Consider the following 15069-nt stretch of genomic DNA (forward strand, 5'->3'; position numbering starts at 1 on the left):
CGATTATTTATTTTGTCCAATTTTTAAAATCAAAAACGCTGAAAAATGTCAATAGTTTTTGTATTTCTTTTATGTAAACAATTTGAAGATATAGTGCTCCCGATCTCACGTGACAACAGTTATTTCAAAACCTCTTAGAGATAGAAAAAGGGTTTAAATGCAGTACTTTAATAGTATATTCTACTGTATATTATACTGAATATTATAACTAAAATTGCACCAATATTTGCGTTGTTGAAAGTCACGTAACCTAAACCAATCGTTTATTCAAAAGTCTGCGAAAACAAATTTTAGGGAACAAATCAGACATTGAATAGCGTAAAACCTTTTTTTTTTTGAAGAAAGGGAGTGTCAGAATCATTTTTATTCATGAAAATAATGAAAAAATGTTTGTGTGAGCATACTGCATCGACATGTTGGAATAAAAAGCACGCGGGCGGGCCTTTTCCCAATGAAAACAAGGTTTTTATGTATTGCTTGCATAAAAGAATTGCATCATCAGTCTTCAAGAGTCCAAGTTTTTCTGTTCCTAAGAAATCCTTATACAGAGTCCTTTCTTCGGCATTATTTATCCGGAAATAAATTGCATTTCCTAAACTTCCTGACTGTACATGACTAACGAAGCTAAACGAGCTGTTGGATGGTCTTACATTATACCCCAGAAATGTCACTCCTTCGCGTTTCTTGGGCCCGAGCGTCATTAATTATTATTTCAAAGGGAAGTTAGGGTCATTTAGGATACAAATTATATCTTGTAATATTAATAGCCTGGACCATGGCGTTTTGCCGCTCTGCTTTTTATTACCCCGGATTTGAGGAGGAATTTGATATTGCAGTTTATTGGAGAAAATTTCGGCCAAGAACTTCATTAATCCTGGTGGTTTGTTTGCAATGACGTTTTCTGTGTGGCGATTAAAATGTAAAAATTGACGAAGTTAGGACTGCGATTAGATTGAAAAAGTAAATTTCCCTACAACGAAACATAAATCGTTGCTTCGCTGGAAGTTTACAAGCTTTAATTCTACCTTCAAACTTCTTAATTTTCACCTTGTCGAAACTTTTCGGCACGGAGTTTGCCCTTTGTATAATATTTATGAACATTTTAAAAAGTTTATTCAAATCTCAACAAAATTAATTAGCCCTCTTTGAAATTATTCCTTTGATTTGGAAATCTGCTCAATTAAAATTAATCTGGGTTAAATTATTAACTCCGGTTAAACATTGATACATTTCCCAATGTGTGTAGGACGTTTAAAAAAATTCTGCATATAAAAGTTCCATAAAGAGACCGTAAAAGCACTCTGGTCTGGCCGGACGTATCTGGCCGGGATGTGGGCGATAAAAACAATGCCAGAGTATCCGAAACGCCCTCCCATATAAAATTTTCAGGAAAAATGGGGCAAATCCGATTAAAACTTTATGCCGCTAAGTTTTAAAAGGTTTTTTCCAACGATACGGCTCTGCCTCCATTGCTTCATTGTTTTCATTTTATTTGTTTGAGTGTAGATTTTTTTAGGAGTATATTACACTGTTAATTGGAAACATGTCTATTACTGCTGTTTTCTGTAAATAAGTCTTGTGTAAGAGTCATTTACGCCCAGAGAAAGTTAATTAAAATAAGGCTTAAGTGCGCAACAATTGCTCTTTGTCACTTACACAGCCTCTCATACGTAGTGAAGCAGCAATTAAATGTAGCTCGTAATAAATGAACCAAGGAGGAAGCTCTATAGAACTCCCAGTCTGGAATTTAACATTTAATGGTAACGATTTTATGGTCTTTGCTGCATTATAAACTAGATTATATGTGTCAAATTTTACACTAAGAAATTCTGAGAGCAATTATGAAACTACCGCGTCCTTTTTAAAGGACACTTTCTTCTTGAAATATTTCACATAAACCGATTGACCGAGAATATCGAGTGAGCGCAATTCAACCAAACCTGCCACAAATGAGGCTTCTGGCACTGTGCATACACTGATAAATTCTGAACTGCCCATGTCCTGTCTAATGGACAGTTCCTTCTTGCAATATTTCACATAAACCGATTGCCTGGGTATCTAAAGTGAACGGAATTCAAGCAAACCAGCCACAAATGAGGCTTCTGACATGTAGCATACACCGATAAATTTTGAACTTACCATTTCCATTCAAAACGACAGTTCTCTCTAGCAATTTTTCGCAAAAAGTGATTGACTAAACGTTTCAGTAATATATTATTTAACATTATTGAATTTTTGAAAATTATTATAGTTTATATTAATATATCTGTATTATTTAATATTATTTTTTGAATTTTTCAAGTATTGAACCATCAAAATGGGACTTATTTTACATATTTGGATTCTGGATGCCCATAAAAATTATAGGGTGTCCCAAATCAAAACACGCAAATTTTCTCGAAAACGAAGACACCTTTAATTTTATTTCCTTTTAGAAATGAATTCTATCTACTATACGAAAAAATATACTATTTTCATTTTTATCAATTGATTATATTTCCTATGAATAACAAGATTTTAAAATTTCCCGCAGTGAAAGAACTAAAAATGATCGAGGAGTGTGGCTTACACCAATAAGTTTTTCCTTAAAAATCAAGCCTACGAACCGTATGTTAGTTTTTTAATTTCTCTTCCACAGTTTGAAAAAAACCTAAATCCTATAGAATTTGGATCCTGCATTGAACCCATATTATTGCAGGTTTTTGATTTTTAGAAACTCAAAAACGAAAAAACTGAATATCGTTTTCAAAACGGCATCGAACTGGTCCTTAAATTCTCTTCACTTTTAACATTTAATCATTTACCTAGTTATCCATATATTAATAAATTTTGAAGCTTTGATCTTGCACCATTTTAAGTTCCATTGGATTGAGTTCAATTCATGGTAAGCTCGGGAACTATGGGATATTAAGTTAGACGGCTGAGATGAGAAAATGAATTTATTAATAATTTATCCATAAAACCTTCCGTGAGAATAGTTAATTTCCCAATTAAATTCCCTCTATAAAGTCGTAAACACGAAAGTTTTATAAAGCGAAATTTTAATTAAAAAACCTTTCAGCGAAAGGGGAAAAATAGTGAAACTGATAATGAAGAGTTAAAAGAAATATCGGTAATACCGAACTGGGGATTAAATATTGCTGTTATTATAACAACTACTAAAGAACCGGACGTCGGTTTTTCCTGTGTTGCAAATTAAAAAATCCCTGCTGCTGCTGTGGTGCAGCATTGTCCTGGTATATTAAGCATGCTCGAAATTTATAGCTGGAGTTTCGAGAATTTGTCGCTTAGTTGTGTAATTGGGTTTAATTGAGTTGAACGTTCAATTAATTGCTCCGTTTCTAATAAGACCGCCTATATGAGTTTCGATATATTTATTTGAAGTAAATTGAAATTTGAAGTAGGTTTGAGTAGAAAAATGAGAGACCAGGCAAGAGAAACTAACGAGTATAATTTCCCATAAAGCGATATTTGGGTAGGTTTGACTTCACATTTCTTCCTTTTGATTGTTTCATGAAACTACCTATATCTCCTATGACCATTATTCCCCTTTAATGGTAATTACAAATGTTTCTTTATTCGCGCATTGAGCCAGACAAAAATTTGATGCTAGGAAAATAAAATCTCTATATTGAGTCTTTCTCTTGTGAAATGCATGTTATTCGAACGCCATTCAAACATTGTTTAAATATTATTAAAACGTTACTCAAACTCTAGATCTTGATCATTTGGCGAATGAACTTTTAACTTAATAATATTAGTATTACTACGTTGTATTAATCTATATTTACGAGATATTGAATTTACAAAGGAATATCTGAAAGAGAAGGGTAGTACCTACTTGAGAGCAAATAATTTCAAGATAATCACATTACATAAACATATTTTTAAAAGAATTCTTGTTGGAACTAGTAACTCCCCTGATTACTGCATATAAATATATAAATATTACCGGTGTGCCCTGCATTGTCGGATAAATTTACATAAAGCAAATGCAGTTCAGCCACGACGTGAATCTTACAGAATGTTTAAGAAAGGTTGAAACTTTGTTTGAAAACAAACCAAATCATTGATGTGATTTCTCCATTTAAATACGTCCATAATATCCTGTCTGGTGATCATTACATCTTTTAGCCAATATATCTGTAGATACATTTACGTATATTAAACACAGGAGAAAAAAACTTTAAATATTAAGATACGTTTCTGTTATAGAATCTCTAAGTACTAAATCTACAGACTATCTACATTTTAAAAAAATTGCTTCTTAAGGCCACTGAAAAATTAAATATTTACTTATACATTATTATTATATAATATGTACTTACTATGACTGTTAGAACATTGCATTGTCACTGGCTCAAAAATAATATCGAAAGACCATCGATTTCCGCATACTTTCATTTCTCATGGGTTCATTTCTATTTGCACGGCTCCGAAGCTCTTAAGCCTTTCACCATCGCCGTGTGTATACAATTTTTTCCACTTTTAGATCTGATAAAATTACAGTAAACATACCTAAGTTGACAATAAATTAAATAATCAATACAGAAAAACAACGCCCCTTCATTAATATTTCACAATCATTCAATACAACTCTGAATGGTGTCTTTTAAAATAAAAACACTCTTAAAAAACATAGATAGTCCGAAAATTTATTTTCTGTGGCTCGGATGTCTTATTTCTATTTCTTATTTTTCTTTCTTTATTTTTTATTTTATTTTTTAGTTTGTGAAAATATGGTTTTGAACAAAATCTTGACAATTTGGTGAAAAAAAAAATCCTTAATAAGTAATTGTGAATTCGGGTACCCGCAGTAGGGTGCACTCAGTGTGGCAATAAGGTGAACTTTTTCAACTATCTTTTTTAATTACAATGTTTGTTAACCTGTTAAGACAGACAAACTTTCGCCGGCCGTGTACTGGTGCAGGTGCCGGAATTCATCATATGTACTCCAATATAAGTGGAAATACGTTTGCATTACTATAGATCATAGCTGAATTATTATTATTATTCTATACAAAAAATATCCGAAAAGTCAAGTCCACCTTTAACTCAAATATACGCGGTAAATCGGACATTTCCACTGTATTTCGAAGGAAATCGCCCTTTTTGAAAGCCTTCTCTTGTACCCAACGACACACAGCAAAGTTGTAGACAGTTTGAAACGAACTAATGGCAATTTAGACTCGCCTAACTCCCATAGCAAAACTAGCTAGAAACTGTAATGGACTTCGAAGCCCGCAAATACACAATTACAAGGAAATTGGCAGCATATATGCATTCACGTAAAGCAACCGTTTATGGATGCTAGAAACACCCTTGAGTGTACCTGAGAAATGGAACTTTTTAAATTAAAAGCATGGACGAAAATTACACTTTACATTCTTAGTACTGTACTATTACTCATTAAAAAGAGGGTATCGACAGTTTTTGAAATTTGAAACTTGAAGCTGTGTACTAAATCCATCATTTTTTTAAACTAGCATATTGTATCTTCCAATTACGCTGTCGAAAAATGTAAAAAAATAAAGATGTGTCGATAAAATATTAAGATATGTTATCTCAAAAGTAAAATACGCCAAAATAACTCTTTCAGTTCTTGAAATATTCACTTAAAATCTTGTACATAATAATACTCTCTAGAAACTATACTATGAAATTTTCCAAATTATGAAAATCTACAAGGTGATATATTTCATTAAGGTTTAGAAGTTTTTGCACAATGTTTTCCCCTCTAATTTTTTTATCTTCTAACATAAGCATTGACATGAAATACGACGATGTTGTCAAATACGGTAAAAGTAGTAATTTTTCTTACATCACATTATGAGTGGAAAAGTAAAACTTGCAGGAAGTGCTATTGGATTCCCTGTGTGATTAAATAATTCACAGGAAGCCAATATTACATTTTCGTCCGTTCACACGATCTGTTTCTACTTTATTTTACTGGGTTGGTGACATTTCACGAAAAAATAAATTTTATGTAAAGTAATGCCTCTATTTGGATTTATCGCACGTCCCATCGCTGATTACTCATTCCGTAATTATGGCGATCCCAACAGGAGAAATTTAATATAATTTCGCCGGAAGTCTTAGGAGTTATGCCTGTTCCTTTATCGGATTAGGTATAACCTCTTGAGCATTTGCTTGTCTCAAAAAGGAAAATTTAGTTTTCCTGAACAATAAAAACAATTCTGTGAACAGTTCTGTGAACAATTATTATTAGAAGCAGACAGTTCACACTCATCCAACTTCGCCCCGATTACACAGTAAACCAAAATAATAAGTTCCATAACGCTGACAAATGGTCCTTGTAGATACACGTTGCCGGCCCTTTCCGAGGGAAAATAACTCACTGCAGGGCGAGCAATAACTTTGCTCGCAACACGACAGTGATGAAGGTGAGTTTATGCAAGTTAAATTATAGTTTGTCATAATCAAATTGTCGACAAAAAGTCTGCCGACTTGGGGAAATAATTTTTCTCCCCCAGTCCCTTCAAACCCCTTCGGGGCCCCAAGGCAAACTTGCCACTGTTGCTTTCGCATAGGTCCATTTGGGCAGTTTTACGTGAAAACGGTGAAATAATTAAATTTCTTTTCGAAAGCTTTAACCACAAACTTCGCACGACAACCACGAGAAATTTCCTGAAAGCCCTTATTACATTAAAGTTGTCATTTCCCCGATACATTAAAGTTTTGGCAAGGAAACGGTCCATAAAGGCTGTCTGGGGCACTTTGGCGTGTCGTGCCAAAGACTTACTAGAACCTCTTAATATAATTATTTTAGTTGGCGGTCGCTTAATTCAATATTGAATGATGTTTACTAGATGAGATTCCTAGATTTGCACATCTTCGCACTTCAATTTCTCAAATGATCAAAACATAATTACTAAATTCTGCTGGTCATTTTATTTAAATTGGCTATAACTCGTTATCTATTTTTTTTTTGTGAACTTATAGAAGATTAAGCTAAAAGCAAATGTAATGCAAACTTTCTAAAAATATTATATCGTCGTGGTTATTTCATAGAAAACTTGTTGCTGGCCTTATTTTGGATGCTAGATGCCACTAGAGCCTGTTTCTTTTTCACTTCTATTGACGACAGCACCCATAACATCTTACGACGCTCAGACGCACCTTCCACTGCTTCTAGCACCCACAAAATAGTCAGCCGCTTTATAAGCTAGCTTCAGTAATTCCAACATAACTACCCTGCCATAAACTATCTGAGATGAATCTCCAATGTCCAGTTAGGGAGCGACAGCTATTAGTTAACAACTAACAAGTTAACAACTCGTAGATGAAGTGTTTTTCGAACTGTAGTTAAAGCTTAACTAACAGTTAAAGTAAAGACAGCTATATGAACCTTTCGCAGTTAATAGGTCTGCTTCATATGCAGTTTTGGCAAGACATTGAAAAACCGGCTCTTAAATGAATTCCTAGCGATTTGGATGCTGTGTGCTAGATATTGCTTGGTGCATTTAGTTAGTGAATGGAAGAATTCTCAATAATTTGGCCATATATGAAACTTCTAGTGGAGAGGGTAGTCCAGAAGGACACCCCCGGATGGCGAAATTCTTTTCAAAGTATGTCATTCAAAGAGCGATAAGATTGCATATCGTATCACTCTATGGCCAAATATTCAGATGTCTTCCGAAACTTCCTAATTTTCAACTTTTCCTGAAATTCATTGCAGCACCAACCTTACTTATAACATTTTCTATCGGACTCCCTTAACAAGTCACAGTCCGGGTTCTGGTTAGCTACCCCTAGGTTACCTGGTTAGAGTTACAAGATCGACTAAAATAGGAGGTAAAAAAACTTTTTGTTCGGCAGATCTAAAGTTTTTCATAAGCTCTGATGTATCTTGCATAGTTTGTGGATGCGAAGAAATAGAAAAAAAGTTAGCTTTTCTGATTGAACCGATCTTGCATATTCAATAGTATCTGAGACAGTAAGAAACAAAAAGGTATTCTTTGCGAAATCTCGCTGAATATTTGCAAGCTTTCGTGAACATTATAGAAAAGTCACTTGGTTAAACACCCGAATATGTCCTTCACTGCACGCGCCTCTTGCCTCGTGCACCCTCTGAAAGTAGCGAAAGCAGCAACTTTTTCATTTTAGCGTACTATCGAATGCCAAGAGTGAGCAATAATAAGTGACGGAAGTTTCAATATCCCTGGCTTTCTAGTTCGATTAGCATTACTTTGATTTAACTAGATTAAGTTGCCGCGATTGACTGGTTCCGTACGTGGAATAGAATGGGTACTCCAATTTAAATGTAGCTAGAAACTTTAATTAAACCCTCTTGAAGTGGCAAGGCCTGGGCGAAACTGCGTATTTCACTGATAATAATTAGTTTTATAAACTAAAATTTTAGTTTCCAGAAATGAAAATCGAATAAACCTCAAGTGTGCTTCGCGATTTATTAAGTCTGGCACAATTACCCCTGCTTCGAGAAGCGGAATTAAGTCTGGGGAATTTTGGTCGAAAGATGGGACTGGGATGGGATTCTTGAAAAGATGTGTCTGTGTCTAATTTACGTTTCAATGAAATTACAAGTGTTATTGCAGCCAGAGGGAAAACAGGAGCAGCTCAAACTGAATTGCGGTTTGTCGAGTTTCAGCTAGAGTTTAGTTATTCCCTTCTTAATTTCTCTCGCTTCCATGAAAACGGACTCATTGTTCTAACAATGATTGTTCTGGTGAATTGCAAACTAAGGAGAATTAGACTTCATTATTTGGATTAAGAAAAACAAGCATATAATTGGTTAATTTGGAAACAGGTAATAGTGGATTTAGAGAGGCGAACTACGTTAACCAAAAACTTCGGGAATGCACGAAATAGACGGCAATACAAAAAATGCGAGGAATAAGAGCAAATAAGTTAAAAAATTGTAATTTCTGTATTAAAAACCGATCGTCGATTCGAGAACTCAAACGGAAACTCAACTTCCCTAATCCTTACTAGCCTTACTAGCTGAAATGTAAGTTTTTAATTGCGTCTTATGTAATATTTATAGTAGCACATAAATAAAATTAACTATTTCCGAATAACTGATTTAACGACGACGCTTAATTTAAGTTCCAAAGCAGATTAGGAGGGTCATTGATTAACTAGGTAGTTAGTGCGTTAACTAATTATATCGAAGTCAAATAAAGCTCCCGAGATTTGTGTTCATCGCAAGTGGCTCCAATTGAGGGTCGTACGCTTCCTCTTTGATTGAAAATTGTTGCCAGATAGCGTCTCAGTTATTTATTAGTCTCATGCATTTAATTCAGATTTAACTACAAGGAAAGCCTACTTAATGAGCTTTAGTGACTCTATATATTATGGAGGCAGAGAGAATAGCTCAATATTGATATGAAAAGAGGGAAAGCTTCACGAAGAAGATCAACATTCGGTAAAATCTACCAACAAGGCCTCTTTTGCGAAAATTTTGCGCTCAGTAGTAGACCATTTCTATAACTTTCATTATTGTTTGCGATGTCAAAAAATTCCTTGCTCTTCATTAATACCTTTCAGTAATTTGCGATATCTAACACCACTATTGTAACGTCGACTTGATAATTTCTCTGGTAACGATAAATTGAAACTTGCTTAATTAGAGAGATGATTGATCTCCAAACATGTATTATACAAGGGAAGCTACGTAACCTGCTCATTAGAACATTTTTGGCTTCCCATTAACGTAACTCATTGAAATATGGTTTCCGGCTAGAATCGACTATTTTGAATATAAGGAAAATATTTTTAAAATGGATACACTTCCGGTTATATCGGAAGTAGCTGTCAACTTCGTTATTTTAAACGGAACCCTCAAATTTTTTTGTAATTTTCGGATTTCTCGTTAAATTTTGACCAGTTTATGTAAAGTTTATGTAAAGTGTCTTATATGTATGAGATGAGAGACTTGTACCTTAAAACATTTTCGAACCTAGAATTTAAATCTGTATCAAATATTATTAAGGTGTCCCGAACCTATTTTGGAGAGTGTCCCATTTGAAATAAGCGAGTTATTGAGATTTGAAGTCACGCGACTTTGAAGACATGTTTCGGGGGTTGTAAAAGAGTTTTTGTCAAATTCAAATAGGACAAAACGTAGTTCATTAAATCTTCTTTGAGCCCTAGAACATCGATTCCTAAATTCGCAATGGTTAGAGCACAATACCGCTTTCCGTGGGGTCTTGCAGCTGTCGAATTTTTCAAATTTTTCGATATAATCGGAAGTGCCACCATTTTAAAAGTATTTTGCTTGGATTTAAAATGGTCGATTCCAGCCTAAAAAAGTCTATTGGGCTACGATAGTGGGAAGTCAAAAATATTCTAATGAACGGGTTGTGTGGCTAATTCTGTATAGGCTTCAGAATACTTCGATATGTTTCAACGCGCTCCGCGTATTCGGACAGCCCTAAAATCTTCGATTTCAAAATAACAAATAATTGCCAAAAATTCCCCTTAACTTCAGGCTATTTCGGAATAATCCTCGTAGCAAATAAATAAAATATTCTAATAAACAACCTTCAATAATAATAACTTCATTTTGTAACTTTCACCTTTGTGAAAGTGGAGTCATCCAAAGGGTTTTATTAACTTCAAGTTCTCTACTTATTGAAAAAAGTCACTCGAGAGAGTCAAAAGAATTAATTAGCAAAATCCTTTCACTGGAATAGTCTTCAAGAGAAACAGGCACAAAGTAGCAGCACAATATCCCATTTTCATCCAATTACCAGACATAGAACGGAAACGAGCTAAATGATAATCATTAGAAAAGTTTTCAATTAAAAATGCAGCATCGGCGAATTGTTTGTAGACAATTCAACGGGGGAAATAAAAACGGACCTGAAAGTTTTTTAATTAATTTTGACAATGCATATTGCAAACTGAAATACTAATGGCACCCCTACGGCTTTTCGTTTGTTTGAAAAGGACATGTCTAATATTCCCCCGATGTGCAGTGCATCTAGATAAATCAAAACAGGTCTAAAATCCGGTAGACAAGTCAATTTGTCCAAATCAAAACGAAATCCGCAATGGCGGCTCTATAATCAAGACTCCTGCGTCATTTCCCCGGTCTTAAATGAAAGGGCCTGAAATATGGACGTTATTTGTTTAGCATGTCAACGGGGCCGGATCTCTGGAAATGTGGGAAAAATAAAACTGGAATCACGTACGTGCGCCTGCTGGAAAGATCCGAGTTCCTTTTGAAAAGTTGACAGAGTATCCGCCCGCTTTTCTGCACTGATTAATGTTATGAACGTACTTATCAGCTTCGAGGGTCGTATATGTATTTAGGTCCGGTTTTATTGCTCTTATTATTTAATCTCGAAAATCAGAGCTCAGCGGGCGGTTTAACGAATTATTTTCTTTGGTTACAGCTGGAGAGAACAAGTTCCAATGCAAGAGGATCGACTACTTTGCTCAAGAAGACTACAGTCCCGACTTAAAAGACTCAACTTTAGTTATTCCCTGTAAGTAGTACGTATATTATACTGGGTTTTCCACCCAGTATCAGTGGATATAAAGAAAATGAAACTAAATAAGAAATGCCAAGTTGAGTTTCCTGTGTTAAAAATATCTACTCATTTTTAATGATAAATATCATTCACCATCCTATCAAGATATTATACTCTACAGAGATATTTAGTAAAAAGTTTGAAAAGATTTTATTCCATAATATCAGTTTTCTTCTATCTGGATTTGAAATGTCCAACTTCGTTTATCTAATATAATGCACTATGCATTTTGATAATGGATTTTTGCCTCGACCCGACACAAATCTACACCATGCATGATGTCTCTCTTTTATTATCAAAGCCCTAATTCTACATTTTGTCAGCTACATTTTTCTCACATATATGCTATAGAATTTTCATAATATTACATTCAATGCAGTACTGACTAATCCTTTTCTTCTAGATGTAGTATCCAAAGCAGGAGTATTTTTCCTCGTGGCTAGCTGCATGATGATCGCGGCCTTTATCTGCTGTATCTTGGGCCAGTGCGTTAAATATAGGGGAATATACACTTTTATATCTGGATTACTTTTTATCTTTACAGGCAAGGCTTTTAAGTTATTTGTTTCGATTAAGTATTAATAAAATGCTGTTTCAGGGTTAATAATGTTACTAGGATTAATCGTGTATATATCAGTGTTCAAAGCCGAAGTAGGTAGCAAACTAAGACCTCAGTCCCAAATAAGACCGCCTTTGCTGGAATACGAATACGGATACTCGTTCCTGCTGTACATAGTCGGACTGTTCTCCACCAAATTATCAGGAATAGGCTGTGTTTTTCTATTTATGTATAGGTAAGTGTCAGGACATCAATTTTATGTAGTTGATTCTATTTTCTATATACAAGATACTACAAATTCGTAGGAATATATGGGAATTTTCCATAGCTTAAGAAACGCAGAATCGGTTAAATTAAGGCAAACATGTGCAATGTAAAACTCATTTAAAATTTGTTTCAAATTTGGAAAAGTTCCGAATACTTCCAGAGATTTCTACAAAAAACGGAGTCCATTGTGTGAGGACCAAAAATTGCCAGAAAGATCTATAAATTTAAATTTATTTAAGGGTGGTTGTCGTGATGCGTGTTATTTAAATAAGTAACTGAAGTATATATGCTAATTTCCGCGCATTGAGGGAACCTAAAAAAAGAAAACAATGAAGCGTAGACAGGTACATAAAGTGTCCTGGAATTAGAGACTTTTCAAAATGTTGAAAAAGGGAGTTAAAAAATAAATGTAAATTCTGGATTTTATGGCGACCGTAATTTGTCCACATACTTGTAGGGTTAAATTAATAGTCGTCAAAAATTCTTTAAGTTAGCTAGTTAAGTAAAGCTGGTTCAATATATTCCAGACAGTAACAGTAAAATTGATATATACACTAAGTGGAGGTTAGATCAAATATAATATAGAATGTATGTAAATGATATTATGGTCACATTGGCTAGTGTAGCTGAAAACTCTATTAGATGGAGAATATACATGGAACATATGTACTTAAACAGATATACCTCTCTGAACTTCCCATGAATATGCGTACAATATAATGGTACGTATATGCAATATGGGATATATACAGTACATTTTTAAATTAAGGTAGTTTTCTGAACGTCTGCTGAACGTGAAGTGCATAAGCATGTGCACACTTTTAATGCTATATGAGAAGCTGAAATTTTGTTAATTCACTATGTGAGGAGGGCAATAAGCACTAAAAATGTTAAAACCTATCCTACATTTTGATTTTTTAATGCATTTTCAAAAGTTTCACCATATTTCTAATATCTTCATTTTTATAGAGTACGTTACCATTGGAAAAGAAAAGTCTACGACGAATTAAAGAAGGGCAACAGACCACCCTCGATAGTGAACCTTCACAGGATAATTGACGTGCCACTACCCGCCGATTATCCCTGCAAACGACACCCTTACTATTACATCAATTCAAATTCGCTTACCTTTCCTAGGAGTCCCGCAAGAAACACGTACGTATTAATATCAAACCACTATTTTATATTAAAAAAAGTTTCCGGAAGTAGTCTCTAATATTTAACGATCCCCCCACCAGTACTTTATTTAGTTGATTTTGGGGATGAGTTATCTAAATTTGACAACGCTGTGAATTTAGAATTATTTTTATTTATTACTTTTACATTTAATTGACAGGTATCCCCCACCACCACCTCCCAAAGAAATCGTCCACCACGAATCACCGTGCTCCCTGCATCGCTCACGCTTTCACCAATCGACTCCCTCACTCAAAGAAGTGTCCACCTCCTTCTACGACTTCCCCCCACCACCCCCGACGATATCCTACCAGTTTGACGAACATTTCTCCAATCGGGAGCGAGCGTTGTCGCGTGACGTCACCGTGAACACTATGTCCACCACCGCGGACGTGAATCTGGACGAGCTTCCAGAGCCGTACTTCGACGAGTATTCGCCCAGTTTACCCCAAGAATTTGTGACGTTTGATCTGGATCAGCCCTTACCGATTAGGGCACAGAGTATTGTGAGTATAAGTTCGCGGGGTGGGGGCAGGAAGAATTATGAGAACGACGGGACGTTGAGGAGGACTACGCCTGTGTAGGGCTTGTGGGACGGGTAGACTTAAGTTTGTTGATTTTTGAGGTGTAGATGTTGTGGTATTGGGTTGTCTACACATGATCATTTTTGCAGCTACCGCAAGGAGCTACATTAGCGTCGCAAGTGATTGTTAATTGTCATTTATTATTATTTTTTTGTAGTGATGTCTTGATATTGTGTATGTACTTACTTAGGTTTTGTTCATACAGTATGTAAATAACGCATAGTGTAATTATTTTAAACCTCACGGTTACTCCATATAGCTTAACAGCTTTAAACGTCAAATATTATACTGAGGATACAGGATCTACAGTTGGACGAAACAGTTAATAGGAACGTAGGTTGCCAAACGCTTTATTATTTCTTTGTTAATTATTTACCTATAGTTCCTATCGTATATTTTTAAATATTTTCTTAAAAATTTTATTTTAGACTCTTCAAATTCTACACTATTGGATCCACTAACCATCATGAATCTCTTCAGTGGATTTTATTGTGGGGGTCGGCCCTCTTACCACTTCAAACCTTTTTATCGTGCGCCACTGACAATCACTGATCTTTTTTCTTGACCCTGATTTTCTGTTTCATACCGAAATTTCTTGTTCGTATTCTAATCCAGTTTGAAAGAAAAGATTGGCAGTGACGCGTGAACTATTGAAATTATGATTGGTATGTAAAGAAATACACGATAAATTCATAAAAAAGGTCATATAATAAATAACGCCTTTTTTAATGTAAAAGCGACGGGTTTGAATTTTTTAAAAATTATGTACTTCAATTTAAGGAAGAATTACATTATGCGTCATTTTATAAACACACTGTATAATTAGTACCATTTTGTGCTGTATGGAGTTCAATGTGGCCCAAAAAATAGGTATTTTACACATATCAATTATTAGAATTATTTCCAATAAAATGTAATTTTATTAATTTTCCTAAACTACAATAGATACATAGGTACTTCACAA

General features: G+C 34.7%; 1 protein-coding gene across 1 annotated transcript in view; it reads left to right on the forward strand.

Annotated features, from left to right (window-relative positions):
- The window catches only part of stg1 (stargazin-like protein), a 223071-nt gene extending 208714 nt beyond the window's left edge, over window positions 1-14357 (forward strand). The window contains exons 3-7 of the mRNA XM_066403730.1: window positions 11382-11474; window positions 11923-12063; window positions 12118-12313; window positions 13315-13500; window positions 13682-14357. Coding sequence (XP_066259827.1) covers window positions 11382-11474; window positions 11923-12063; window positions 12118-12313; window positions 13315-13500; window positions 13682-14105 — 1040 coding nt within the window. The 3' untranslated portion in view covers window positions 14106-14357. The remainder of the gene's footprint in view (window positions 1-11381; window positions 11475-11922; window positions 12064-12117; window positions 12314-13314; window positions 13501-13681) is intronic.
- The last annotated feature ends 712 nt before the right edge of the window (window positions 14358-15069 follow it).

Source organism: Euwallacea similis, chromosome 30 (genome assembly GCF_039881205.1).
Source record: "Euwallacea similis isolate ESF13 chromosome 30, ESF131.1, whole genome shotgun sequence".
Taxonomy (NCBI): Eukaryota; Metazoa; Arthropoda; class Insecta; order Coleoptera; family Curculionidae; genus Euwallacea; species Euwallacea similis.